The 26,025-nt window shown below is 44.3% G+C and overlaps 2 protein-coding genes across 4 annotated transcripts; one reads left to right on the top strand and one right to left on the bottom strand.

The window, feature by feature from the left end:
* Positions 1-1,073: 1,073 nt before the first annotated feature.
* On the bottom strand, positions 1,074-8,088 carry sar1b (secretion associated, Ras related GTPase 1B). The gene is made up of 7 exons (XM_068601202.1): positions 7,884-8,088; positions 5,256-5,331; positions 3,428-3,547; positions 3,020-3,085; positions 2,702-2,805; positions 1,991-2,122; positions 1,074-1,854 (listed from the first exon to the last, which is right to left on the bottom strand). The coding sequence occupies exons 2-7, from the start codon at positions 5,311-5,313 to the stop codon at positions 1,738-1,740; spliced, it is 597 nt and encodes a 198-aa protein (XP_068457303.1). The 5' UTR covers positions 5,314-5,331; positions 7,884-8,088; the 3' UTR covers positions 1,074-1,737.
* A 436-nt stretch (positions 8,089-8,524) lies between these two features.
* sec24a (SEC24 homolog A, COPII coat complex component) lies at positions 8,525-24,934 on the top strand. Of its 3 annotated transcripts, none has more exons than XM_068600795.1 (24): positions 8,525-8,879; positions 11,837-12,448; positions 14,626-14,790; positions 15,401-15,478; positions 16,138-16,200; positions 16,734-16,891; positions 17,312-17,499; positions 17,646-17,748; positions 18,482-18,605; positions 19,411-19,520; positions 19,624-19,736; positions 19,823-19,941; positions 20,086-20,141; positions 20,266-20,472; positions 20,840-20,963; positions 21,274-21,432; positions 21,739-21,912; positions 22,222-22,332; positions 22,458-22,633; positions 22,729-22,866; positions 23,080-23,184; positions 23,654-23,746; positions 23,835-23,938; positions 24,634-24,934. In XM_068600795.1, exons 1-24 carry the CDS (start codon positions 8,819-8,821, stop codon positions 24,746-24,748), a joined length of 3,456 nt encoding a protein of 1,151 aa, XP_068456896.1. In that variant the 5' UTR covers positions 8,525-8,818; the 3' UTR covers positions 24,749-24,934. The 3 variants fall into 3 exon arrangements, with proteins under 3 accessions (XP_068456896.1, XP_068456895.1, XP_068456897.1); XM_068600794.1 differs by having other exon boundaries at positions 18,479-18,605; XM_068600796.1 differs by lacking the exon at positions 15,401-15,478 and having other exon boundaries at positions 18,479-18,605.
* The last annotated feature ends 1,091 nt before the right edge of the window (positions 24,935-26,025 follow it).

Raw genomic sequence — 26,025 nt, 5'->3', positions numbered from 1 at the left:
TGTTACCGGGCGTTATTCATTGAAAACATTTATTACATTTTTATGATGCAAACAACAGCTCGTCATGAGGGAATGAAGGACACACAGCGGATAGAAACAGTGTGTTACGCGCAAGTTCATCCTTTGTTTAAAAAAAACAAAAAACAAATTAAAAAAAAAACATGATAATCAGCTCTCATCCCAAATTTTGGCATCTTTTTTTTGTTTTTGTTATGTTCCCCCTCCCGTTGTTGTGCTGTCTGGAAGAATGGTCATTAAAAATCAAAAAGAACAAGGCATGCATAATAGTTTCTGATAATGCACATAGATAAAAAGGACACCAGTTATAAATACAAAATCCATGTACGATGTTGATGTACATTTCATATATATATATATATATATATATATATATATATATATATATATATATATATATATACACACACAGACACGTGTGTGTATACACATACATATACACACACACACACATATACGAGTGTGTGGTCCCTTTCTGAGAGGACTGTGTCCTCCGTTATCTGCCGCTGGTCACTGGACTCAACCTGTACAAAGGTCTGTGCCGGAAAATATATCTGAGGCTGGACGACCACCGGATGTTACGCCCACACGTGTGTGTGTGTGTTCCTTCTATCATCATGCTCATCCACAACTTTCTTTCACTTAAATAGTTTTCTTCTTATCGACTGACCAATGTGCTGCTATTATCTACATGATTTCCTCCAACTTTCGCATTATTCACTATTAAAAATGTAATCTCCCCGTCCGCTACACCACCAGCCCCGCGCTTCTCTAGAAAAGGAAAAAAGAAAAAGGGGGGAGGAGGGTGAGACAGCCTACTTGGATCCATTCTGTGCCCACGAGATGGAAGTCTGGAACAAAAAGTATTTGAGCGTTAACGTGACCCTGAAGGGAATGACGTCACGTCGGATACGCTGGATAAATGCATGAGTCCGTCGTAATAATAAAGATAATAAAGAGGGAGGAACAGACTCGACTACAGAGAGCGCTGCATACGTGGCCACAGTTAGTTTACCCAAATCTTACGTTGAAAAAAACAAACCAAAACGTGTTGATTAAATACAATTTTGAATAAAGGTCTTTACTGTTTCAAAAAAACAAAAAAAAGTGCCCTGCAATGTTACAACCATTGTGAGCAATGAGTTGATGATAGAGGGAGGAAGAGGAGGAGGAGGGGATACCAATGGATCATGTACAGATTTACAGTTATAATGCATCTATCATCACACTCAACAGATGGAGGGAGGGGAAGGAGGGAGGGAGGGAAGGAGGGAGCAAACGAAAGACACAAAATAGAAAAGATTCATCCGTTTAAATTTAAACACCTTTTGCTGTGAAACCAATGCTATGTTACTCTCTTAGAAAAAAAAGACAGAGAGATGGAAACGAGAAAGTGTGTGTGTGTGTGTGTGTGTGTATGCTTGAGTGTGTGTGTGTGTATGCTTGAGTGTGTGTGTGTGTGTGTGTATGAATTCTGTAAGTGCGGAACCAAGTGTTCGACCAATAAAAGTCTATTGGGATCAAGTTGGACTGGTCTCTCTGACGGTGGAGGCAGACTGGTTTTAACCAAACATGGGCTGAGTATGATGGTACTGGTGGTACTGGTGGGCGTCTTGAGTGGTCGGGTTTTTAAGCTCACGCCCCTTCCTCCCTCCCCTCCCCGCCCCCCATTTGATGGCGGTGGCCTCGGTAGGGGTGTGTACTGGGGGCGTGGCCGCTTTAGTCGATGTACTGGGAGAGCCAGCGGAAGCCCTCGCCGTAGCCCTGCCGCTTCAGCACGCTGCACATGAAGACCTCCAGGGGCCGCGTGTTCAGCTCCTTCATGGCGATGGTGCCCTGTGAGGAGGGGGAGGGGAAGAGGGAGGCGGGAAGAACGGTCACAAGAGAACCCATCACTCCTGAATCCACCGCCGGAGCTTCGTAAAGTCTTTTTTTCACGTCTTTTCCATGAACCTTTTGGACGTCTACTCACCTTTCCCGTCGTCTGTCCGTACAGTCCGAAGATTTCCCTCAGCTTCTCCTCGCTGATGGCCTCTTGTCTGTCGATTTTGTTGCCCAGGATGAGGATAGGCACGTTTCCGATGGTCTCGTCTGTCATTAATGCCTGAGGGAGGTTGGGATGGAGGGGGGGGGCATAGTTACGTAAATTGCGGCGTAGAAGATCAAACAGTGATTTGTAGTTCATGAGCAGAAAAGTGTGCTTCCTCTGTAATGGATTCCTCTTGGCACAATGAATAAACATTGGTGGTAGAGGGCGACTGTAGCTAGAAAAGAACAAAACCTTCCTACAGCAATGGAGCGACCAGCAGATGTTTTTTCTTTCTTTAATCACGAGGAAAGTAGAGTGGAATTCATGATTTTTATCATTATTGTGTCCGCCGCCCACCCACGAGTTTTAAACAACCGTTTTGAGCCGTTAGCTTGCATTCATCTGCACTTGTTTTTTAAGTTTCAGGCGTATTTTACGTTGCGTTACAGCCCGTCGGTGTGCATCAACAACCACATCAATTTTCCTCACTTAAAAAGTCATTGTTTTAATACCGCCCTTCATTGTAATAATGAACGTTTATGGGAAGCGGTTCACTTCAGCAAAGAGACATTTTATTGGATATTTTTATCCTAACTAACAGACTACAATCTCAACAAACTTCAAAAGTTCAGCGGCAGGTTCCCGAGTACTTACGTCAAGTTCTGTTTTTGATTCGGCCAATCGCATGAGGTCTGCACAATCCACGAGGAAGACGATACCATTGATGGCGGGGAGGTAGTTTTTCCACACTCTGCGGGCTGCGTGAACGACACAGAAGCAAAACGTGAGCGTCTCAGCCGGTCTGGAGTTAGCGTGATGCATCGTATTGGACTCATGAAGCCGGAAGGAGAGAAGGAGAGAAGGAGAGAAGGAGAGAGAGAGAGAGAGAGAGAGAGAGAGAGAGAGAGAGAGAGAGAGAGAGAGAGAGAATCCCCCAGACTGCCAACATCACCATCATTCATCCAAACGTACCTTGTGCGTGGCCTCCAAGGTCGAAGGTGGTGAAGGTCATACCAGCAATCGTCAGCTCTTCCGAGGCTAAAGTCAGAAAGAAAAAAAAAACAAAGATCAACAAATCTGAAAGGTTGTGGAACTCAAAAAGCTTCTTTTTTAATAAAAAAAAAAAAAAAAAAGGTGAATGTACACATGTGACGCATGAATAAATACAACGAAACGCTGGACACGTGGTTACAGGTACAGCTCGCACCAAGAGAACAGTGCTTGGTTGAAAAATAGAAAACATCATTGACGATGACAAACATGGCAGCATTCATTGTTTTTTGGCATTGGCGGCTTTCAGCATGTCACTGAATGAGCATGTGTGTGTGTGTGTGTGTGTTTGTGTGTGTGTGTGTGCATGAGCGAGTACCACCGACTCACTTGGATGTAGAGTTGGCACGTGCTGTCCCAGTCTGTCGTCCTTGAGCATGTGCAGTAGCGTTGTTTTGCCAGCGTTGTCCAGGCCAAGAAACACTAACTTGCCAGATTTCTTGTACAGTCCTGCAAACAACGCCGGAGAGAAGCATTTCAGAAAAGAAAAACAAAGTACAAAAGCATGGACACTAGAAATCTTTTCTTTGTATGAATCCCAAACAAAAGAAAAATGTCCCCACACGTGAACATGATGAGTCAGCTGGTTTTGAAGGGTTCGCACGAAGGTGACACGAAAGAGAGTCGAGCTCAGACTTGCTCTGAGGCACGACGAGATATTTAAAACAAACGTATGAATAGTTGCTCCACCTGTTGAGGGTGTTGAAGTCGAGCCTCCCCTGGAGCAAGAGAAGCTACCAACTGAAAACGGCAAAAAAGACGTTCCTCTACTGTGTTGTCGTTACTTTTGTGTGTTTACCGCCGCCCGAGTCGGCGTAGTGACTCCCGGTGTCGGAGCCAACATTTCTTCTGGCTGAGTCATGTCTACGAGGACGTCGGAGCGCCGCTACCCGTCCGACGGGGAGAACGGGAGCGACGGCATCGGCTCGGGCACAGAAACCAGCGCGAAACGAGCGGCTGGTTCTCAGAACACGTTTACTACGGATGTCACGCTTCAGAGGGACGCTTCCTGTGTGGGCCGGTTCTCAGTCACATAGCGGGAGGGTGGAGTGATGACTTGCGCAGTCATATTTTCAGATTGTGGTATTATAATTACAGTGATCGCCTCGACACAAACCGGTCTCTCCCTCTAATAAACCCATAAGCGTTAATACAAAGAGGAACACATTAGTTTGAATTCATCAGACAACATTCACAGGTATTTAATGAGCATTAACGGGTGAGTTTCACGGTCTAGGGATGCGAGCTGGACCTGGATAACTGGGCCCCGGCGTGTACAGAACCAACAGAGGACGGAGACGTGAAGGTTTCCCCCCAGATTGCACAACGCACTCCAGAGGACCGGCAGATGGAAAGGGGATCGCTAACGGGCTGGAAACCAAAGAGCGGTGTCACTCGAGCTGATTTATCAGGGATCAGCATCAGACCGACCCGCCACCAGCGCCGCAGTTTACGATTATTTTCATGATTGATTAATGTGCAGATTACTGCGTCTATAAAAATGTCAAAAAAATAGTGAAAAATGTCCACAAGATGTCTTTTAAAGTCTTGTTTCCTTCAGAGGAAAATCCAAAGATATTCACTTTAATATGATATAAATCAGAGAAAACATGAAAGCTCCATAATCAAGGGGTTAAAAATGCCTTTCTTTGCTATTTTTTTATGAAGTTACTTTATTAATTAATAAAAATAGTGGTTGGTTGCTGGATCGGTTAATCTTTGTCGTCATGTTTTAAATTCTCTTGTTTATAGAAAAGTGGTTCTCGGATTTTCGGATGAAAAGTCATCCTGAAGTCTTGATCATGAAAGAAACTTCGGCCGAGCAGGTTACCGCCCCTGGAAAGGTGTCAGTGAACATAATCTTAGAATGTGGATCAGCCGGTAACGACGGCGGCTGGACCATCCTGGTATTTGCTTCTACCGCCACTGGGATGAATTTCTAGAAACACTCTGCGTCAGTGTTCCCTGAACACGTCATGACTGAAGGTGTCAGACTTTAAGTTAGTCCCTTCGCTAAATCCTCTCTCACATTAACTAGCTCACGATGTTACGTGATATTTTGAACAGAAGCTTCATGGTTCTCACTAAGGCAGTGACATCTTAATACTAAAGCAGCCCAAACTGTTTGCAGTCACCATTTAGTGTCACCAGTACTTACCTATCATGTGTAGTACGCTATTGAACCCACTATAAATCCAGTCTAATATGAAAGCCATATCTGGAGCTGTTAAATCCTGCAAAAAACAAATGGGGGAAAAAAAAAGGCAGACTTAAGAAGACATGAACGCTCACAGGAGGAGAAACAAAACAGCTTGGATGTGTTATGTTGGCTGTAACAACCATCATTCTCATACAATACAATGAGTAGAAAGAAAGCTCAGCGGTGTGATTACGTCATAATGTACAAGTCGGCTCATCTTTGTAACTTTACACAAAATGTCCCCTCGCAGATAATGTATCAGTAACTAAATGTTTGTTTTTGTCACTGATATCCACAGAGTCTGTTACTACCCATGAGCACTGTCCTCCTCAGTAAGCTCTAATAAAGGAGTGACAGCATTAAGAGGCGAGCGTCAGCGTTAAACTGTCGTGGAAGGAAACTTTGAGGGGGGTTTTGGACAGCCGCATTAAGACAGCATTATGAACACACATTATGAACAGACTGGTGAAGTTCAAAGAGTTGTCACGAAAGCTAAAATGCCACACGTGTACAATCTATGCTTAGAATTTAGTTTGAAGTGTTTGTGTTTCCATTATGCTTCACATTGAACATGCTCAAAAAACTGGACTGTGAGTGAAGGTGACAGTTCAAACGTATTGTGTACTTTATACAATTTGGATTTAATATCTTAGAAAAAGAGTAAATTCCTCACATTTTTTTGGTAGGATTTGATTTGATCCTACTTAAGAGGATACGGTCTTAATGCTGAAACTGCTACAACAGTAGTTGTTCACACACATAAAAAAGGAGATAGGTAGAGAGATCAATAGGAAACCAATCATAACCCCCTCACAGAACTCGACCCCATGAAGATGCGGTCGGGTAGATATCGGCAGATGGTCATAATAAGAACAATGGCTGCCTTTCTGCAGCTGATTAGCTTATTCTAGTCGGAGTCTTTGGGCAGCAGCAGGAGATTCAGAGCACTGATCACATGCCATCTGACAGCTCCTCAAAAGGCAACACGGGGGTTTTGAGCAACACAACCCATCTGCAAGGGCCTTCGAAATTAAGCCCGGTCTTAGCCTTTCACAATAAGCTACCCAGCTTGTATTTCAATCAAAACTAAATGGATCTGGGATAAGACGCGCTGTAACTGGGTGACGTCAACAGCTCCGTGATAGCGGCTCGCTTCAGTGTAGGCAAAACAAATCTTTTGCTCTTATGTCGTTCTAGTTCACACAAGCAAATTTTTCCTCAAACACACACACACTCTGTTCACCTCGAGTCATGGAGGCATCGCAGCGAGGTAAGACTGGTGCCGACCTCTGGCCCCAGTTACGTAACATGTACACAACGCCAGGGCCAAAGTGTAAAGCAGACAAAGTTCAAGACCACGCAAACGCAGCTGAACCACACATCAGCTGCTGGCCCTTCAGTCTCATATGGTCAATGCCGGTTACAACACCGGGGCCGGTGTAAAGAGACTGATGCTGCCACGTGTGTCGAGATGCAGCTGTGAAGGGGAACCGGTAACTGACAGCAACCTCCAGATTTGGCCTCGTATAAGACAAGCAGGTTTTAATGAAGGAGATTGCCTAAAGGCAGCAGCGTTCTTTTTTTTTGCGTTTTACACTAACAAAATGAACAACAAGCACGACCAACCATGTTAAAGTGAAAGTAACAGTTTCTGATTGCCATCTTAAGCTTGATAACAAGCAGAGGGGGAATTTCACCAGAAATGAAGGCCTGGATGTTTATTAACAACATCTGTTTATGTAAATCTATCCAGGCAGGAATGTTTGTGTTTATTTGCCACGTATTGATAGTTTGTCTTTGTAAATTATCATCATCATCATCATCATCATCCACCTCAAGTCTTGGGTCCTCACGCAAAAAGACGTTAATCGTGTAAACAGCGAAATTTTAGAAACACGTTTCAGTTACCAAATCTAGACTTCTAGAGACTGTACGGTTTTTTAAATATCCTATTCATCTTACTCTTAATATTTCAAGCAGGTGTTGTGAATCAAAGAGAGGTCACGAGACTATTGTGAATTGCCAATACAGTGAAATACACTCACGTTGACGTGGTTTGAGTTGTCAACGTAGCAGAAAAGTTCGCTAGCTCACCGTTACTTTGACGTTAACGTCACATTGGTTCTAGGTTTTACTTTGCCCAAAAAAACTAAAATAAAAAAAAGGACGACCAGTACTTCAGTATTACAAGAACTCATATCAAAGTAACACACACACACACACACACGTGAAGTTTAACTTTTTATAAAGCCCTGGCGGTGAGGCCCAATAATAAGGCTGGATAGCAGGAAGCGACAAGCTACGTGTCATATTCTGCAGCATCGAGGAGCTGCTAGCTCCGTGAGCTAACCAGCCGTTAGCTACGTAACACATCCCCCTGTACGACCAGCAACACCGGGGACTCACACCAGCAACATCTGTCACTTTCCATTCATACATATGACTGCTGAAATACATCAAACTTTCTCCGGCTCGAAAGCTCTTCGATTATAAAAGCGAGCTAGCGAACGTAGCGTAACATTAGCTAGCACAGAGGATGCCGAACGCGACTATTTTCTGAGAAAATTATATCGTAAAAACACGTACCCGTTGTTGTTTGTAGGTGTAGAATAATTTACTGAGAGCGTTCGGTCTTCAAACCATGTAAATTGGTCTACCGGTCCCTTAAAGAAAAAAAGAGAGCCTGTGAAACGCCAGGTCTTCCTCTCCTTTTTTTGGGTGTTTTGTTAAGTGAGCCACGACGCTGCAATGGCTGTCCAGCAACTCCCAGAAACTCTGACCAGCCGCTTCCTGCTTGTGTTTCACCATCATCTGTCCGGCAAAAGAACTAAAGTAAAACCTTAATGTTCCGCTTTTCTCCTTCCCCTTTTTTACGATTAGCACACTTATTATTTTATTGGATTTTTGTTAATACAATTTTTTTTGAGGTCACAAAGACTGGTTTGAAAATCAAAGAAAATATACTATGAAACGATTTCTCCTAGCCTGTAATGGATTTTAAAATATCCTTGTAAGGCACTTACATGTTACTTTAACTACAGGTATACTTTACTTTTAAATTATATCTGGAAAGATTGGAGGACATTTGACCGGTTTTGCTTCATCAAACAAAATAACATTATTTTGTTTCCATCACGACTTTAAAAACCAAGAGCACCGGCGGAAATGCCACGTGTACACACTGCGCATGCCCGACGAGTTTTACGTTGATCCTGGGTGATCCCAACTTCCGGTGAAAGAGGAGAAGCGTCTCACACGATTTACTCCGACTAGGCCTGTTGTCACTCACCTGTAGGTTGTCGAACGGGGTTTCGGTAACAGCCATGTCCCTGTGATCGCCTTAATTAGTCGGCTAATTCACTTTTCAAGACATTAGGAGACGTGACCGTCACCATCATAAGTACAGATTTGAACGTTTACTTAGCCAGTCAGCCAGCTCGCTAGCTAGCTTAAGACGCAGCTAAGCTATTAGCCGACCTAAGCACACCTCTCTAAATTAGGTCCTGGTGTCTGTTTTCAAGATGTCAACTGCGGGGTTTAACTCCCAGAACGGGACAGGGACAGGACAGACATATTCAAATGGTAAGTGACATCAAAATGCAAATAAAGGAATGCTAAGGCAAAGTACCGCAACGCGAGCTATCTTGCTAAACGCAAGTAAGAAGCTAGCAGCACTTCTTGAATCTTGTCTTAGGGCTGTTTGCTAAGTGTGAGACAACGTAACCGGCTTGCTGTGACTTAAGGTAACATTAGACAAGCAGGGGCCAGCTGTCAAGTGCAGTTATAGAGGGATTAATCTGGACCTGAGTTCTCTTTTTTACTTAAGAGAGTAAAAACTGACTTTACCTGCCATGCTAACTCGGGTTATGTGCTGCTGGTTATGGTTATTCAACAATAGTCATAACTTTTAAGACTGTCAGTTTAATTCTGTCAGTAACTACTGCAACTGTGCACGTGTTCTTGTCCTGTCAAGCTGCTCAATTAGCCAGGAGTGTTCCTGTCATAATAAAACATCATAGCAAGCTTAGACTCGTCTTTTTTAGAGTTTCTCCTGCTCATACAACATCCTTTGACCGTTGACGCTCACATCAGTTCAGGAAAAACGTCCTGCAAAAAAACCTTTTAACATAGAAAAAGAGAAGAAACATTAGGTAAATTAACAGAGAAGGATCCCTCCATCAGGATGGACAGAAGTAGAATCATGTTATGTGTGCACATGCAGAATGGACAACATAACAGAGTTACCACACATTCAATGCATATGACATAATTTATTCATATGAGAGTAATAGGCTTGATGAAAAAGTTACGACTACCAAAAATAACAACAACAGTGGATAGCGTAGAATAACAGACTATAAAAGCAGTTTTAATACTAATTGTAGTTCACCTCATAGTAATAATGATAATAGCAGTGGATGACAAGCAGGACCACGGTCAAGATAAAACCACAATCCAGGCAAACCTAGACAGTTTGGGCAATTTTTGTATTCCATGTTTTTCTGCACATGTGGCACATTGGGGATGATCCAGATGTGTGGCTGCAGAGCGCTTTCTCTAGACTCATCCAATTTGCCTGCTTCAGTTTGAGTTTACTCGCATATTTCTCTCGAGTTTTCATGGATGCTGCTGCTGAGGGAAAAAAACGATCTAAACACACTGTGACATCTGACCAAAAGGTGTTTGTGTAGAGCGTTCTGAAGTGTTTATTATCGCTGCATGTAAAGGAGCTCTCTTCTACTGGGCAGATTAAGCAATAGCAGCACTTATTGAATTTTGTCTTGACGACTGTTCGCTAACTGGCTTGCTGTTATAATGCCACAGGTGTTTTTTTAAACAAAAAACTGTGATTTGTTTCTGAATGTCTAATTGTTTATTACTTGCCCCTCAAAATTTATTATCTCCTTTGAATCCGATAGGTCAATGACGGACGCTAATCCGGCTCTTGATTGAGTTGAAAATTTGTTACTGACAACAGAAAAAAACTTTATGAAAACATTTCAGCTGATAATGAGTTTTCAGGACAATGAATTATTATCACAGGATATCTGTAATGAAAATGAACAATTAAAATGCGATGTGTTTTTTTAATCAATCATAACAAAAGTGTACATTTATATATGTTCACACCAATATGTCTCCACATAAATTATTATGGCCCTAAGCTTCATGTCGTACGCTCATAGTTTTCTCTTGACTGATTCATATTTTCTTGCGTATTCTTATCATAAACTCACTTATTGTTTATGGAGCCAATAACATTTTTTACTTTTATGTTTGACCTTTTTTCGTGTGGTGATTTGTGATTGTGACCGATGTTTTTCTGAATCAACAATCTTACATTTTCTCTTGTCGCTTGAAAGGACAAATATTTGAGGTGGATTCTGTTACTTCCGTTGTCTTAGTTTATTGAGAGAAGCTGTTTTCTAATCCCCTCTCACTCTAACACTCGCTGAGCTCTGCTTCCAGTTAAGTTGCACAGAGCTAAGTGGATACTAGTGAGTCTAATTCAGAGATTGTGTTGCTCTTAAGTTCATGACACCGTGGCTCTTGGTTTTCATATCTGACATTCACAAAGTTAAGAAACAAACGCTACGTTTTGGTTTGGTGTCGACACAATATCCAATCAAAGCAGAAGTTTCTGGTAGTGGTTTACACTCCAGGGTTCAGTCAAGTGAGGTCAGGCGGGGCTTAGACCCCCACACTTGCTGCCGCTGAAGGCAGATCGTGGTCAATGAAATCCAGGTAACAAGATTAGACCCTCGGCTGTCACTTCATTGGTCATTTGGTGGACCTGAGTGTTTTCACTTGGTGTGTTGTTACTCCCAGTACAGTGCCATCTGTCTTTCATTTACCTTTTCTAAACTGTGTTTCGGATTTAAACCGAAGGACTCGCTTGGATTTAAGACCCTTGAATCGCAAAACGAAAGTCTTTTTCAGACATTAAATCTGTTGCATTGCTGGCTTCGTCTGTCTGGGATGCTACTGGCTTCGCTTTTGAGCTTTAAATGTGAGGCTACACAACAGAAGTGGGAGATAATGGCTGTGGTCAATGGTGACCAGACCGTCATTTAAAACATCTGGCGCACAAGAAGGAGTCCAACAGTGCTGGAGAACAGTTTGTAAGTAAGAGGCTCGTCCTCTTCTCAGTCCGCCATGTTGCACTGCCATCTTTCTACAGTAGCCCAGAATGGACAAACTCAAATCTGTTTCTAAATGGGGCCATTCACATTTCTCGCGTCAGTCACTGTGGATCTCCTCCACGCTCGGCACGCAAGAGAAGTCTCAGTTGGTTTCGGCCTGTAACCTCTCCCTTTTAAAAGCAGCCAAATACGACCAACTGCACCCTTTTTTCTTTTTTTTTTAAAGTAATGACGTGTCGGTCTGGAATTCCTTTTGCTATGGTTTTGAAGGCTTATGTCATCTTTGTTCCAAGAAATATGCAATAACTTAATAAACAAAGGCCTGTTGTTTTTTGCATAGATTTTCTAACACGCCTGTGTTTATTTATTTAATTTTATTTCTCCTCTCGTCTTCAGGTCCGTCACAGAATCCAGTTGCCCCGCAGCAGCCGCCAGGGGTCGGCTACGGAATGACCCACCAACCAACCTATCATCCAATGCAGGCCAAAGCCACCCCACCACATGGCCACCCTGGACTCTACCCCTCTGGGCCATACCAACCCATTACCCCAGTCTGTTCCTACCAGCCCGGCCCACCGCTCACTTCCCACCCAGCTGCTTCAGGCCAGTCGCTGTTGACGAGGCCTCTAATGGGAGGTCCTCCATCCCATACACCTCCTCAGTCTGCCAGCCCCGGTCCTCGGCTTCCCCATGCGCAGGCCACGCCTCTCGCTCCGGCTGTGTCTTCTGGTAGCTACTACACAAACCCACAGCAGCCGCAGCCCATGGCTCCAGCATGGCAGTACAACACAGCGCCCCCATCGATGGGGCCACCCACTAACATTAGCACACCTCCGCGCGGCCCAGCGGCTAGTCATGTGCACCCAGCTGCAAGCTCTGCAGGGCCACCGCCGCCATCATCAACGGCTTACAGCCCTGCACCACCACCACCCCATGTGCCCCATAGTGTCGCCCAGCCACCAGGACCAGGGATGCCCCGAACCCCTCAGCACGGATATATCCAGCCAGGTAGGAACGAAACACAATAAGTAACACAGAGAAGTGTCAGACGCCAATCATATCTAATGATACAGGCACTCCTTGGGTCATATTAATAAAAAGATGACTCAATCCTTCCAAGTTTCAATGAACTTTAGCCCATTCCTTCCTGGGTCACTGTTACTTAACCACTGCAATGTGGTAATGTTTGCTTAAAATACTAAACATTCTGAATTGATTTTTTTTTTTAAGATAGCCACCACTATCCCCCTCTAAATACCTCTGTAGCGCTATGACTGTCTTGTCTTTTTTCCCGCGTCATTCACGTCTTCTTTCACCAACATGTGCCGCAGACGTTCATATCAAGAAGGCTGCTGTGTTGGAGCTGGACCTTGTCCTCTGTTCCTGCTTTGAACATGTTGTCAGGCTGCATCCCAGGCACAGGGACTCAATTACTCTGAATTTGTACAAAGTTCACATCGGATCTTTATTGCATGCAATGGGATTCTTATATAGCTGCGTGACGTGGCATTTTGGGCAAGTTACAGTTTCCAGAGCTGGTTTTACAGCAAAAATGTTTTGCTTTCTTTGGGGTTTATTAGCCAGATGCACACAAGTATATCTTTAGTGTGCTTTATCTTAATTTTTGTGAGACTTCCGAGGGTTGTCTGAATGTAGTAATGACTAGTTGGCATAATGATTTACTGAGACTCTATCGAAGTTTGTTTTTTTTTCACTAACATTGACTCTAGAGGAAGTGGCTTTTCATGATGGGATCATTACTTGGTTGCCTAATCCGAGGCCACGGTGACTGAATAGGGTTGCAAAATGCCGAGAATATTCAAAGTTAGAAACTTTCCACGCGAATAAACTGGAAATATTGGTCTAATTTAACTCTATTTACCTTGTCATAAGCAGACATGCATGCAAAAATTCATAATACAACTTTTAAAAATGACATTTTGTGAATAGAACTTTATTCTTTCATCGAACAACAAAAACATGAACGTCTTACTCCCACTGCTGTAAAACGTTAGTCTACTGTATACAAATAAACTTGGTATTAATGAACATGGCTTCAGTTTACCAAGTAATCAATATGCTAATGACAAACGGTGTTGGGAAAGTTCTTTTTCTACATGAACGAGTTCAGTTCATAGTTCATAATTCAAAATTTTGAACTAAGTTCACAGTTTCAAAGAAACAAACTTGTTTTTTTTTTTAATATGTTGCAAGCTGTAATTGAAATCTAATCTGTCTGAAATACCGCTCATGGCCTCTATGCAACTCGGCGCTCTCACGCTTGCCAGGCATTGGGCTGAAATGTTCAGACGCAACACCGATGACAAAGACGTCAAAAACAACATATATGTTATATGCTTTTGCAAAAAAACTTCCCGTGGAAACTTTCCTAGAAACGTGGAAACTTTCCCAGAAACTTTCCAGAAATTTACTGGAAAATTTCTGCAACCCTATGCCTGAATGATTTGTGTTTTAAACTTGAAATAAATAAAGTATTTTCACATAGAAGCAGAGGTCCCATGATCGCCTCAGTCTCTCTGTTACCAGCGTATCGCTCTATCTCTGCGGTTATAGCGGCTTGAAGATGGCTGATCACATTCACTCCCCCCAACAAGAAGAGTCTGCTTGATTTTTGTATTGACCTTTTCCACATCAGGGCAAGTCTTCCGAGTACAATGGGGCCAGTGAGAGCATCGGCCAACTGGATACATGTTTAGCTCTTTTGTGCAGATGTGTGCTTCGTTGACGTCACACATTTCACCGCTAGCCACAATAATCTGTTGAAGCAGTTTTGGCTCCAATGAGCCGCGATAAAGTGTCAAAGGCTCTAATATCAACTGTATTTTTGTCGGTAAATGTTTCAGATGAATGCCTCACTGTGGATATGAAATGAAAAAGAAAATCACCTTGCAGAATGTGACGTAAAGAGGGTTCAGTCGTTATCATGCAGTTTAATCTCTAATCTAGTATTCTGTATTCTCTTGATGACCTTTGTCCTTGAAATTATAGATTTTTCCTGCTAGAGAAATAGTCATTGGTCGTGATAATTGGCTCAGAATTGTTTTTTCCACTGCTTTTGAATGATTTATTATAGATAATTTGTTTTCCTCAAGTTTTTGATACCAGTTAGGATCGTCATAGTTGATTTTTTTTAAATCATTGTTTTTTTTTTATTCTTTAATAAGGTCCTGCACCCCCACCAATGACTCCCATGGCTCCCCACACATACCAACCAAACAGAGCCCCATATGGCCCCCCACCCACAGGCCCACCACCAACCATGAAACCAGCACCGCCTCCCATTGGACCCCCGATGGCCAATGCCACACCTCCACCCCCCAAAGCAGATGGTGAGCTCTTTATTAAACCTGCATGCGTTTGTGCTTTGCCCTCAGGTACGATGACCACCTACAAAGACAACAGCGCGCCACTGAGTCCACATTCATTTATTTATTTGCATTTCACATTGTCGGATGTTTGTGCGGTCTCAAAGGTGCCGTGGCCCCGGTTTGAACTCGACAAGCAGAGACTATCAATTTAATGAAAAAGAAATCCTTTGTATCAACTACGCTTAACCAAAAGGTAAAAGAAGGAAACCCAGAGATCTGTGGTTTTTCTTTAGGAGCGTCAGCGCAGAAAAACTGCAACTGCTGGTTCAGTGGTGGGGTTTAAACTAGCTCAGTGGTGGGGTTTGAGCTAGCTCAGTGGGGGGGTTTGAGCTAGCTTAGTAGTCTGGTTTGAGCTAGCTCAGTGAGATATTTCTCTCCACATGAATTTGGTGAGTGTAGTGAAGCATTAATGGCGTCTGTGTCGAATCACAGCGCTGTTGGTGATGCTGTCTGTAACTGTGTCCTTCTTAAACAAAAAAATCATTTATTATAAGCCAGCCATTTTAATTCTGCTCACCTTCCACTGTCCCCCACCCCGTCTCCCCCTCCTGCTCCTTCCTCCACATGCCAGCTCAGTGCGGGGGCGCCGCTAACAGCACTCTGCCCCCCGCTGAGCACGACTGCCAGGAGGGTGATATTGAATGTCCAGGTGTGGCCAAATCTCTCAGCCGCTATTAGTGTCCATGCTCCGGTGCCCATCCTGTCCTCTCTGTGTTCAATGTACCTAGGGATGCACTAATTATTATTATTATTATTATTATTATTATTATTATTATTATTATTATTATTATTATTATATATTATTATATATTTTTTGTTGTCCCTCAAATTAAAGCTCTGCAAAATCCGCTGACGCCATGCAGCATTCTGTTTGGAGAGCGATGCATGAAATAGTTTATCGTTAGCGGATGCAGCTGGGTGTTCGTGCGGCTTCAAGCACAGCATGCTGTTAGTGTCGGTGCATCCCTGGTCACAGGTTTCCTGTCAGTAGTTTGCTTGCTTCTAGCTGTCATCCATTCCCACCGCATCTCCTACACAACTCTGAAAAGGCCTCTTCGGAGCGCCACAGTACAAACTTTTGTTTCTTTTTTTTTTCTTTCATCACTTCCCATTGCCGGCATTAAAACTGTTGTTTTTGCTTGAGTAGTATTTCGTGTCCTTATGTGCATATTGTACCGTAGATCATATCGTGTTATCGTTGTTATTCCATACCCATCGGCTGTGGTTAGCACCCTGGGATGGAAGAAAAAAAACAACCGAAAAGTCTCACTAAAATGATTCTCATCACGTCTCTTTGTTTTGAAACAGGGACTGTGGCCGGCAATGGCCCGCCAGCACCGAACAGCTATAATCACGTTGACAACCAAATGGGTGAGGCCGTTTTCTACCACACATCTGATCCTCTTCACTCCAGTCAGGCTTCACGCAGCAGCGTTTCAAAGCTCTAGAAGTCTGGCTCTTGTCTCGTTAGTTGTCTGTGAGATGCTCTACAACCCGGAAATGTTTAGCACGAGCCACACCTGCCCTTTCAGAGCTTGTTTTCCTATCGGTGTTCACAATGTATGAACAATAAATCAAACTTTCTGAACTGACAAAGATTCCATTAGGATCAAAACTCAGTCATTCATAAATTCCTGCGACACTAAGTAGTGTGCAGGCGTTAACCGTTTTCCTCTTTCAATTCTCCTTGCAGTTTTTGAAGTTGATTTTGCTTTTATTTTATGTTACAACATTTTTTTAGTTAATCCCTTTTTTGCTTCAACGGCACAGCAGTCAAGCACCAATGACTGTCAATCAATTACAAGTCTTTCACTTAAAGAATAAGTCTGGAACAGTTTTATATGTCTTTATCTCATCAAGAAAAGATATTATAAACATCCTTTCGGGTGTTTTTTCCTCTTCAGGTGTCCCGCCTCAGCCCGGACCACCCGGTCGGCACCTGGGCCACTACCCCTCCCTCCCGCCCGGGTACCAGACCACCTCAGCACCACCAAACGCCTCCTCCCCCATGCACCCTGCAATACAGGCCGCCACGCAGCCGTACACTCAGCCATACCAGCAGGTGAGTGCTGGCACCACTGGGAGCCCTTTACGTGTACTGGGAGAGCCCTTTGGATGTACTCTGACAGCCCTTTGGATGTACTCTGACAGCCCTTTGGATGTACTCTGAGGGCCCTTTTTGTGTACTGTTTACATGTACCGAGAGAGCCCTTAACGTGTACTGTGGGGTGCTGTAAACACGTAGTTTTGCTGATTGCTTCATTGTCGTGTGACAGATGGTATTCGCCATCATCTGTAACTGAAGAATTTGTTCATGTCATGTTTTATTTTGGTTGCGCTTTGACAAGATGGAAAATATGGAATCTTTTGTGCCGTTCCGTCCTTCGATTAAAGCGTGGCTGCCCCTCCATGCTGAGGATTGGTCATGATGATTTTGGATGAATAGATCAACTGAACAGCTGGTTTCTTTCCCTTCTCTCAGCCGCTCGGGGGCCCGGGGGCAGCCCAGCTGAGCCCGTCCCTGGCGGCCATGAGCCTCCAGTCCAGCACCCCGGAGACCCTGCGAGTGGTCAACCTGCTGCAGGAGAGGAACCTGCTGCCTCCCATCCCGATCCCCGCCCCGACACCCTGCCTCCAGCAGGACTTGCAGAGGATCAACTGCAACCCAGAGTAAGCCTCAGACCGCTGCGGTGTATTCTCGTTATTATTTTTTAAACTGAAATGATTAAATGCACCGGAGGAACGAAATTGCACGCTGATTTCTTTCCACCTTTTTTATGCATCAGCATTAATTAATCTCTCTCTCGCTCTCTCAGGGTTTTTCGTAGCACGCTGACCAGCATCCCTCAGACTCAGTCGCTGCTCAATAAAGCCAAGATGCCGCTGGGCTTGCTGCTGCACCCCTTCAAAGACCTCTCGGTAACACTTCACTTCCATATTTTCACCTCAGTCGGTGCATTTACACCAACGTAAATAATAATCTGCATGCATGTGATGATAACATAAAGTGTGCTCCCCCTCTAGACCCCTTCTAGCGGCACTTGTACTTTGAGGCCGCTAAGGGGGTGCGCGTATTTATTATTTACATTATCTTGAGTTTTTTTTTTCAGAATTTAATTCTTTGAAATGGGGAAAAATCTGATTATTCAGGCAATAGGGTTCCAAAATAAGTGCTAAAACTTTGCACAGCTGATTTGACAGCAAGCAGGCTGGTGATAATCATGCGATATCGGCCCCGTTTTATACAACACAACACTATCTGCGATGGGTATCACAAGTTTCGTGCACCAAACTATCTTTTGTGATATCAGCCTTTTTTTTTTAAATCGTCCTCTAATGGAGAACTTGGTGATGAAGCTTGTTTCCCTCAAAGACGTCGTATTTTCTTCGCCCTCTTAAATAAATAGGATTTGACTAAAGGTGCCTCCAGGGAGAAACCTTGAGTCAGTTTGTGTTTGTTTCTGTATTGATTGAGGACAAAGACAACGGAAGCGTTGTATCATGGGAACAACGACAATAACGTATTTTTCCTCTTTTTTTTTTTTTCTTCTTGAAATGACAGTTGCAACAAAACAGGTTCCACTTGCCCAGAGGTGACTTCTCACACTGTTTTTTTTTTTTGCTTGTCATTCTCCTGATTTCCTTGCAGCAGCTTCCTGTGGTGACGTCCAGCACCATCGTCAGGTGTCGGTCGTGCCGGACCTACATCAACCCCTTCGTCTCCTTCCTGGACCAGAGGCGATGGAAGTGCAACCTGTGCTTCCGGGTCAATGACGGTGAGAAAGTCTGGACGAGAGATGAGATCTTCTCGAAGAGCCACTGTGCACACTCGTCCCAAAATAACAGAACTTCCCTGCAGCACAATGGAGGCAGTGAACAGGGAGGAGAATTTTATATTTTTATGAAGCGTTATGAAGCTGCTTTAACGGATCAACATGATTGAGGTGCAGCGGACTTGTTGCGCTCATTTCAGCAAAGAGAAACTAAATGTAAAGCACAAAATACATTAAGCAGCATAAAATACTCATAAAAGCACAGAACAAATGGGTCAAATAGAACCCAACACAAGTGCATGAAACATCTTTCACAACTATGCAACCAGTGTGAAAGCTTCACAATATTACATTTTTCTGGAAGATGTGCACAATACGTCCCGATGACAATATCGTCACATCATATCGCTTTTTTAGTTAAGAAGCTTTTTTTATTTGTTCAGTAAAATGATAAATTTGTGTTTATTGAAGTTATTGCAGAGCGACGAGATGCTACATGTGCAGCCGTTTGCTTTTGTTTTATTTAAATCTGTTGTCCCTCGGTGGTCAAATACCAAAACTTCTGCTTCACATGTATTATTTCAACTTTATTTAAGCTAGCTTTTAAAACACATTCAAGCCTTGGCTTCTTGGATAAACACATCTACTTTTTTATGATGATTTATTAGTGTTACTGTAGAAAGAGAATTGTTTTACAATAATTGAATTTAAATAAATGTAACTATTGCTTTAGTAATGATTTACACTCCGTACTTCACGCTCATGATTTGAGAATCAGGATCTCACGAGATGTTGTGTGTCTGTGCAGTTCCAGAGGAGTTCATGTACAACCCGGTCAGCAGGTCGTACGGCGAGCCACACAAACGACCCGAGGTCCAGAACGCCACCATCGAATTCATCGCTCCTTCAGAATACATGGTAGGCCTCGGCTCAACGTGCTCGCTACGTAACATGTCCAGGTTGTGCGATTGTGCCGGTGTGTCTTCATTGACCTCGTCGTGTCCGTCCCCTCGTCCTGCAGCTGAGGCCACCGCAGCCGGCCGTGTACCTCTTCATCCTGGACGTGTCCCACAACGCGGTGGAGACGGGCTACCTGACGGTGTTCTGCCAGTCGTTGCTGGACAACATCAACGCGTACGTTTCAAACTCTATTTCCAGCCGTCGACGACGTTGCAAACGCGGCGGCAAAGTTTTTTAAAAAGTGTTCGTCCGTGTCGCAGGCTTCCCGGAGACTCTCGGACTAAGGTCGGCTTCATCACCTTCGACAGCACCATCCACTTTTACAACCTCCAGGAGGGACTCTCTCAGCCGCAGATGCTCATCGTGTCCGACATCGAAGGTGAGAGAGAGTGTGTGTGTGTGTGTGTGTGTGTGTGAGAAAGAGACTGTGTGTGTGTGTGTGTGTGTGTGTGTGTGTGTGAGACTGTCTGTGTGTGTGAGAGACTATAGCTTTAAATAATAATAATAACTTTGTGCTTCTCAGATATCTTTTTACCAACACCAGACAGCCTTCTAGTGAACCTCAATGAATGCAAAGAAGTAAGTAAATGTCCCTTAAGAATAACAAAACCTCTTAATTTTGACATGTGTATGAATGTGAAGCTCAGTCGTGTGTTTATTTATTGATTTACTTTGACATTTACGTTCCTCACTTCACCTCCAGCTTGTTCAGGATCTGCTGAAGAGCCTGCCGACGTTATTTGAAAAGACCATGGAGACTCAGTCTGCCCTGGGCTCGGCCTTGCAGGCCGCCTACAAGCTGCTGCTGCCCACCGGCGGGCGCATGTCCATCTTTCAGACCCAGCTGCCGAACCTCGGTGTGGGTGCCCTCCAGTCCAGAGAAGACCCCAACCTGCGGGCGGCCGCCAAGGTGAGCGCTGTGCGTAGGGCGGGAAGCGTAGGGCAGCGTGCTACAACAAAACAGAAGATAAATGAAAACCTATCAAATATGTACAAATGAAGTAATAATTAACTGTTTACTAATCAGTTTTTTGATACTGCCAAAGAAAAATAATCTTCCAACTCGCACTCATCTTCTTCCTCTGGTGTTCTGAGGTATCGTTGATGCAGCGTTCGTCGCCCCCTAGTGGCCACGAGGGCATCTTTAGAGCAAACACATTTTATTTAAATTCTTTAAACGAAAGTGGAATATAAATCTTGAAGCTCTCCAACAATTAAAAACCCAAAATGTTCAGATTGTTGTGCTCATGGTCCCGCTGTGTGTGTCTTCCCTTCAGGACGTCCAGCATTTATCGCCAGCGACGGACTTCTACAAGAAGCTGGCTCTGGACTGCTCCGGCCAGCAGGTGGCGGTGGACCTGTTCCTGCTCAGCTCGCAGTACTGCGACTTGGCATCGCTCGGTAGGTTGGAGGTCTCGTGTTCGATTCCCAACACCATGAGCTGATGTTGCTCATACAAGTTCTGCCATGAGTCACACTTAAATGTGTGTGTATCTAAGGATGGATTTATACTGATTGTATGTGTACAGGGACCTCAGGTCTTAGTTTACAAACTTTAAATAAGGAAATACTTGGGTTTTTTTAACGCCAAGGGCTAAAAATACAGATAATCAGTCAGTATAAAACAAATGAATACATCCTCGTGAAGGCAAATAGCCGGATACTGAAGTTTTTTCTCGCAATATAATTTTTTTTGTCGTTTCTCTTCCAGGCTGCATATCCAGATACTCGGCAGGGAGCGTGTACTACTACCCCTCCTACCACCACCAGCACAACCCCGCTCAGGTGGAGTGCTTCCAGAAGGATCTGAAGAGATACCTGACCCGGAAGATCGGCTTCGAGGCCGTCATGAGGATACGCTGCACCAAAGGTCCGGTTTGGATGCTGAGCTGTTGCCTGGTCCAGCGCTATACATAAATATATATATATGTATATATTTTTTTACTCTGTATTTGGATCGGTCTTACGGGACACTTTTCCCCCAGTCAAACTAAACAGCTCGCGTAGGCACCAGATCCACGACAATATTTTTTTAGATTACTTAAAAATAAAATACAACCCCTACAGTCCCTGAATGCTTTAACAGTGTTATTTATATGTATTTTACCCTTTTCTTTTTAAAGGGACAGTTCACCCCAAAATGAGAAAATCCATTGATTTTGGTCTCTCTCTGCAGGTCTCTCCATCCACACGTTCCACGGAAACTTCTTCGTGCGCTCCACAGATCTGCTGTCGCTCCCCAACGTGAACCCGGACGCCGGCTTCGCCGTTCAGATGTCCATCGAGGAAAACTTGGACGACATGCAGGTCGTCTCCTTCCAGGCCGCACTGCTTTATACGTCCAGCAAAGGTACACACACACACATGTGTACACACACATAGTCTATCCCTCACACACACACACACACACACACACACATCGTCTCTAACACACAGTCTCTCTCGCTCTCACACACACACACAGACTCACTCACAGTCTCTCTCTCTCACACACAGTCTCACCTACTCTCTCTCTCACTCACTCACTCACTCACTCACTCACTCACTCACTCACTCACTCACTCACTCACTCACTCACACACACACACACACACACACACACACACACACACACACACACGGCCGTGGTTGATTTGTTAACCTGGGTTTTGTCTTCCAGGAGAGAGGAGGATCCGCGTCCACACCTTGTGTCTCCCGGTGGTCAATTCTCTGTCGGACATCTTTGCTGGCGCTGACGTTCAGGCCATCACTGGGCTGCTGGCCTGTATGGGTCAGTACCAGACTGCCACACACCTGTTCTGGAGATTGCATCTGCCCTTTCTCTCCCAAAATAAAACAGTAGTATGATAAACTGGATATGTTTTTCTGATGCCTCCCCTCCTCTTCCCTCTCCAGCTGTGGACCGCTCGGCGACGGCCAGTCTGAGCGACGCCAGAGACGCGATGACCAACGCGGCCATCGACTCGCTGTCGTCATACCGGCAGGCCGTGCTGACCATCCAGCAGCCCGGACTGCTGGCCCCGGCCTGCCTCAGGCTCTTCCCCCTCTTCATCCTCGCGCTGCTCAAACAGGTCAGACGGACGACAGACCTTGAAGTGTGTTTTTCGAACCGTCCCATCCAGCTTCCACTGACCCCCCCACGCTTCACGTGTGTGTGTGTCTGCAGAAAGCCTTCAGGACGGGCACCAGCACCCGGCTGGACGACCGGCTGTTCGCCATGTGCCAGCTCAAGTACCAGCCGCTGGTCTACGCCATGCTGATGATCCACCCGGCTCTGTACCGCGTCGACGACCTGACCGACGAGGTGAGGCCGTGGCGCCGGATATAGGTTCCTTGAAATCATAACGTCAGCAGGGGCAAATAAAAAAAAGACCTATTAAGACTATGAATGCAAGGGAATTAATTGTTTTAGCTGGGTTTTTTTGCAGTAGACGTAATTGAATTCATTCCAATATTGTCCTCTGTTATGTTAAGTGTCCTTGTCCCCGAGTAACCGTCTCTCCTCTCGCGTCCTCAGGGAGCGTTGAACGTCAGCGAGCGGACCGTCCCTCAGCCCAGACTGCTGCAGCTGTCTGTGGAGAAGCTCAGCAGGGAGGGCGCTTTCCTCATGGACGCTGGCACGGTGCGACGCTTTTAGGATTAGCACGAGACAGAAATGCACGGCCGAAAAGGCCGACGCCTCAAACCTGCACTTGTGATGTCACTCGATGTCTCGCTTGATGAGTCGCTACAGTTTCTCAAATTACTTTATTTTACTTTACGTGTTCAAAGATGCTTTGAAAAAAGCAGAAAAAAAGCTCTGGTCTGTAAATAGAGTGGTAATGATAGCGTCAAGTCAAAATACAGCTGTGTCCAGAGTGATGAAGCATCACTAATGCTGATGAACCATAAAGACATGAACTATGAACACATGAACTACAAAGACATGAACCTCTGCAGCACCAGAGAAGAGTGCATGAAATGTTCCTTTTACAATGAAGAAGTTATCCAGCAGGGCTTTTTCATTAAAACAACCGTACAGGCGTCATCTTTTATTTCCACCACCCAGTTTTCTTCATTTAATATTGACTTCCTCATCATGTCCCCAAAAGGTGATGTACCTGTGGATCGGACGGAACTGCCACCCGAACTTCCTCACGCAAGTCCTGGGAGTTCCCAGCTACGCCGCCGTGCCCGACAACCTGGTAGGAGAAGTCTCCAGATCCGTCCACACGTACCAACAAAAAATAAAGAAGCACTTTTCACTCAGCGCGTCCTCTTCCCCTCTCACAGTATCTGCTCCCCGAGCTGGACACCGCCGAGTCGCAGAGGACCAGAGCATTCGTCGGCTGGCTGAGGGACCAGAGGCCGTTCTTCCCGTCCCTTCACGTCATCAGGTGGGCGGCGTCCTGTGTGAGAGCGTAGAAAAGAGCGCTGGGGAGTCAGCTGATCTGGGATCTGCACAGATGCCCCCGAACCTCCCGACAGACGATTTACCAGTTTAACCATCGAAGTGTGACATAATCGTGGAGCTTGGCGGTGATGTTTTCTAGTCGCCGATCCACAATAATCCTATTATGTAATAATATATTTTATTTGCATATCACTTTAAAAGGCACTTTACACGGTGAAAACAGAAACACAACAATAACACAACAAGGCTGACAGATGACATATCAATAAAAAACTAGAACATGCAAAACAAGCATCGCAGGTTAAAAGCAGTTGTCAACTAAGCAACTAATTCCAAGAATACTATGAGAAAATACTATATTATGTTTCCTGATTTGTTAAAAGTAAAAAAAAAGACAATTTAAACAAAGTGAAAGGACAACAAATCATTTTGTTTGCCTCTCGCTGACTTTTCCGGGACACTGAGGCGTGAACAGGACGTCTCTAAAAGTTGTATTTGCTCCTGATCAGAATAAATATAAAATGTTCTAATGGGGTTGAAAATAGAAGCTTCTACGCTTTCATCCCCAAAACCGACTAAATGAAAGAACTACAGCTAACGCACTCTCCCCCCCTCTCTCTCACTCTTCCCTCCCTCTCTCTCCCTCTCCCCTACTCTCTCTCGCTCTCCACCTCTCAGGGACGAGAGCCAGCTGAAGCCAACCTTTATGCAGAACATGATCGAGGACCGGACGGAGTCGGCTCTCTCGTACTACGAGTTCCTGCTTCACATCCAGCAGCAGATCTCCAAATGATCTCCAGTGGCTCTGGAGGCGAGGACGCTAATCAGTGTGTGTGTGTGTGTGTGTGTGTGTGTGTGTGTTTGTGTGTGTGAGTCAGACTCGAGGACGCCTCTTGCTCCATCTCCAGCTGCACCATCTCTCTCTCTCTCTCTCTCTCTCTCTCTCTCTCTCTCTCTCTCTCTCTCTCTTTCTCTCTCTCTCTCTCTCTCTCTCTCTCTTTCTTTCTTTCTTTCTTTCTTTCTTTCTCTCTCTCTCTCTCTCTCTCTCTCTCTCTCTCTCTCTCTCTCTCTCTCTCTCTCTCTCTCTCTCTCTCTCTCTCTCTCCTTCTCAAAAATCAAAACCACGTGACGGACGGAGAACGCCGAAAACTTTTCTGAGTTTTTTTTAAAAAACTTTTTAAAAGCATTTTCTTTGAAGCAGTAAAGAGGAAGAGAGATCTAAAAGTGTGTGTGTGTCAGTGTTTATTCTCATAGAACAATGCTGTCTCACTGAGGTGTCGTTCAGATACAGGCCGGCAAAATCAAGTGTTTTTGTTCAGAAAGCACAGTCGTCTTTACTAAAAAGAAAAAGTGTGTGTGTGTGTGTGCGTGCTGAAGACTGGGTTTATGAGGACGGTTGGCGTGTCTGCACTTAAAGACTGTTATAGAGCGCCACCAGGGAGTTTCACACCTGAGCTCTAACAACTCTTCATATCGTACTCGAAGGACAGAATGTTTCTTTTTTTTTTAAATTTCTCAGTCATTATAATTGTGTGTGTGCATGTGTGCGTGTTGAAAGAAGTCCACAGACCGCCATGGCTGCGTTGAATGTGTGGACTCGGCAGCGGGAAGTCGTTTTCATTCGTCTGATCTGTCCTTCAGAAACTCTCATCCTTGTTTTTCCTTTTTTCTTTCTTCCTTCTCTCTGACCTCCGGCACCGTCGCTGCTCTGTTGGTTCATTTCATCTTTTTTTTTTTTTTTTCCGATAATCTAATAATTTATGAGACTCCCGATCCGATTGAATTCTATAATTGCCTTGTACGGGGAGTCACTTTTTATTATTAAAACCTCTGTTTAAATACGGACTCTATCTATATATGAAATATTTTAATATAATAGGATATGGGAAATTCTTTAACACAGACGTAACAAAGCCATTGTGATCTTTTAATCATGCTTATTGATACTTGTATATTGAAAAAGACCGTATTAAATAAAGTTGAAGAAATGCTGATGATTTTAGTTTAATTATTAAGGTGAAATGATATTAAGGAAAAAAGTGTTTGGGCCTTTTTTAAATGTAGTTTGTG

This window comes from Clinocottus analis, unplaced genomic scaffold (genome assembly GCF_023055335.1).
Source record: "Clinocottus analis isolate CAN_PGR_092001 unplaced genomic scaffold, fCliAna1.0.p SCAF_5, whole genome shotgun sequence".
Lineage (NCBI taxonomy): Eukaryota > Metazoa > Chordata > Actinopteri > Perciformes > Cottidae > Clinocottus > Clinocottus analis.
Note: the sequence above shows the minus strand (reverse complement) of the source record. Positions and strands in the feature narration are given on the sequence as shown.

Coding starts and splice junctions, on each gene's coding strand:
- sar1b (XM_068601202.1), bottom strand. CDS start 5,313: ATGGCTTTCATATTAGACTGGATTTATAGTGGGTTCAATAGCGTACTA. Junction 2,123..2,701: donor AATCAAAAACAGAACTTGAC/GTAAGTACTCGG, acceptor AACCTCCCTCAG/GCATTAATGACAGACGAGAC. Junction 1,855..1,990: donor ACGGACAGACGACGGGAAAG/GTGAGTAGACGT, acceptor CCCTCCTCACAG/GGCACCATCGCCATGAAGGA.
- sec24a (XM_068600794.1), top strand. CDS start 8,819: ATGTCAACTGCGGGGTTTAACTCCCAGAACGGGACAGGGACAGGACAG. Junction 20,473..20,839: donor ACCTGCGGGCGGCCGCCAAG/GTGAGCGCTGTG, acceptor TCTTCCCTTCAG/GACGTCCAGCATTTATCGCC. Junction 23,939..24,633: donor CCGTCCCTTCACGTCATCAG/GTGGGCGGCGTC, acceptor TCCACCTCTCAG/GGACGAGAGCCAGCTGAAGC.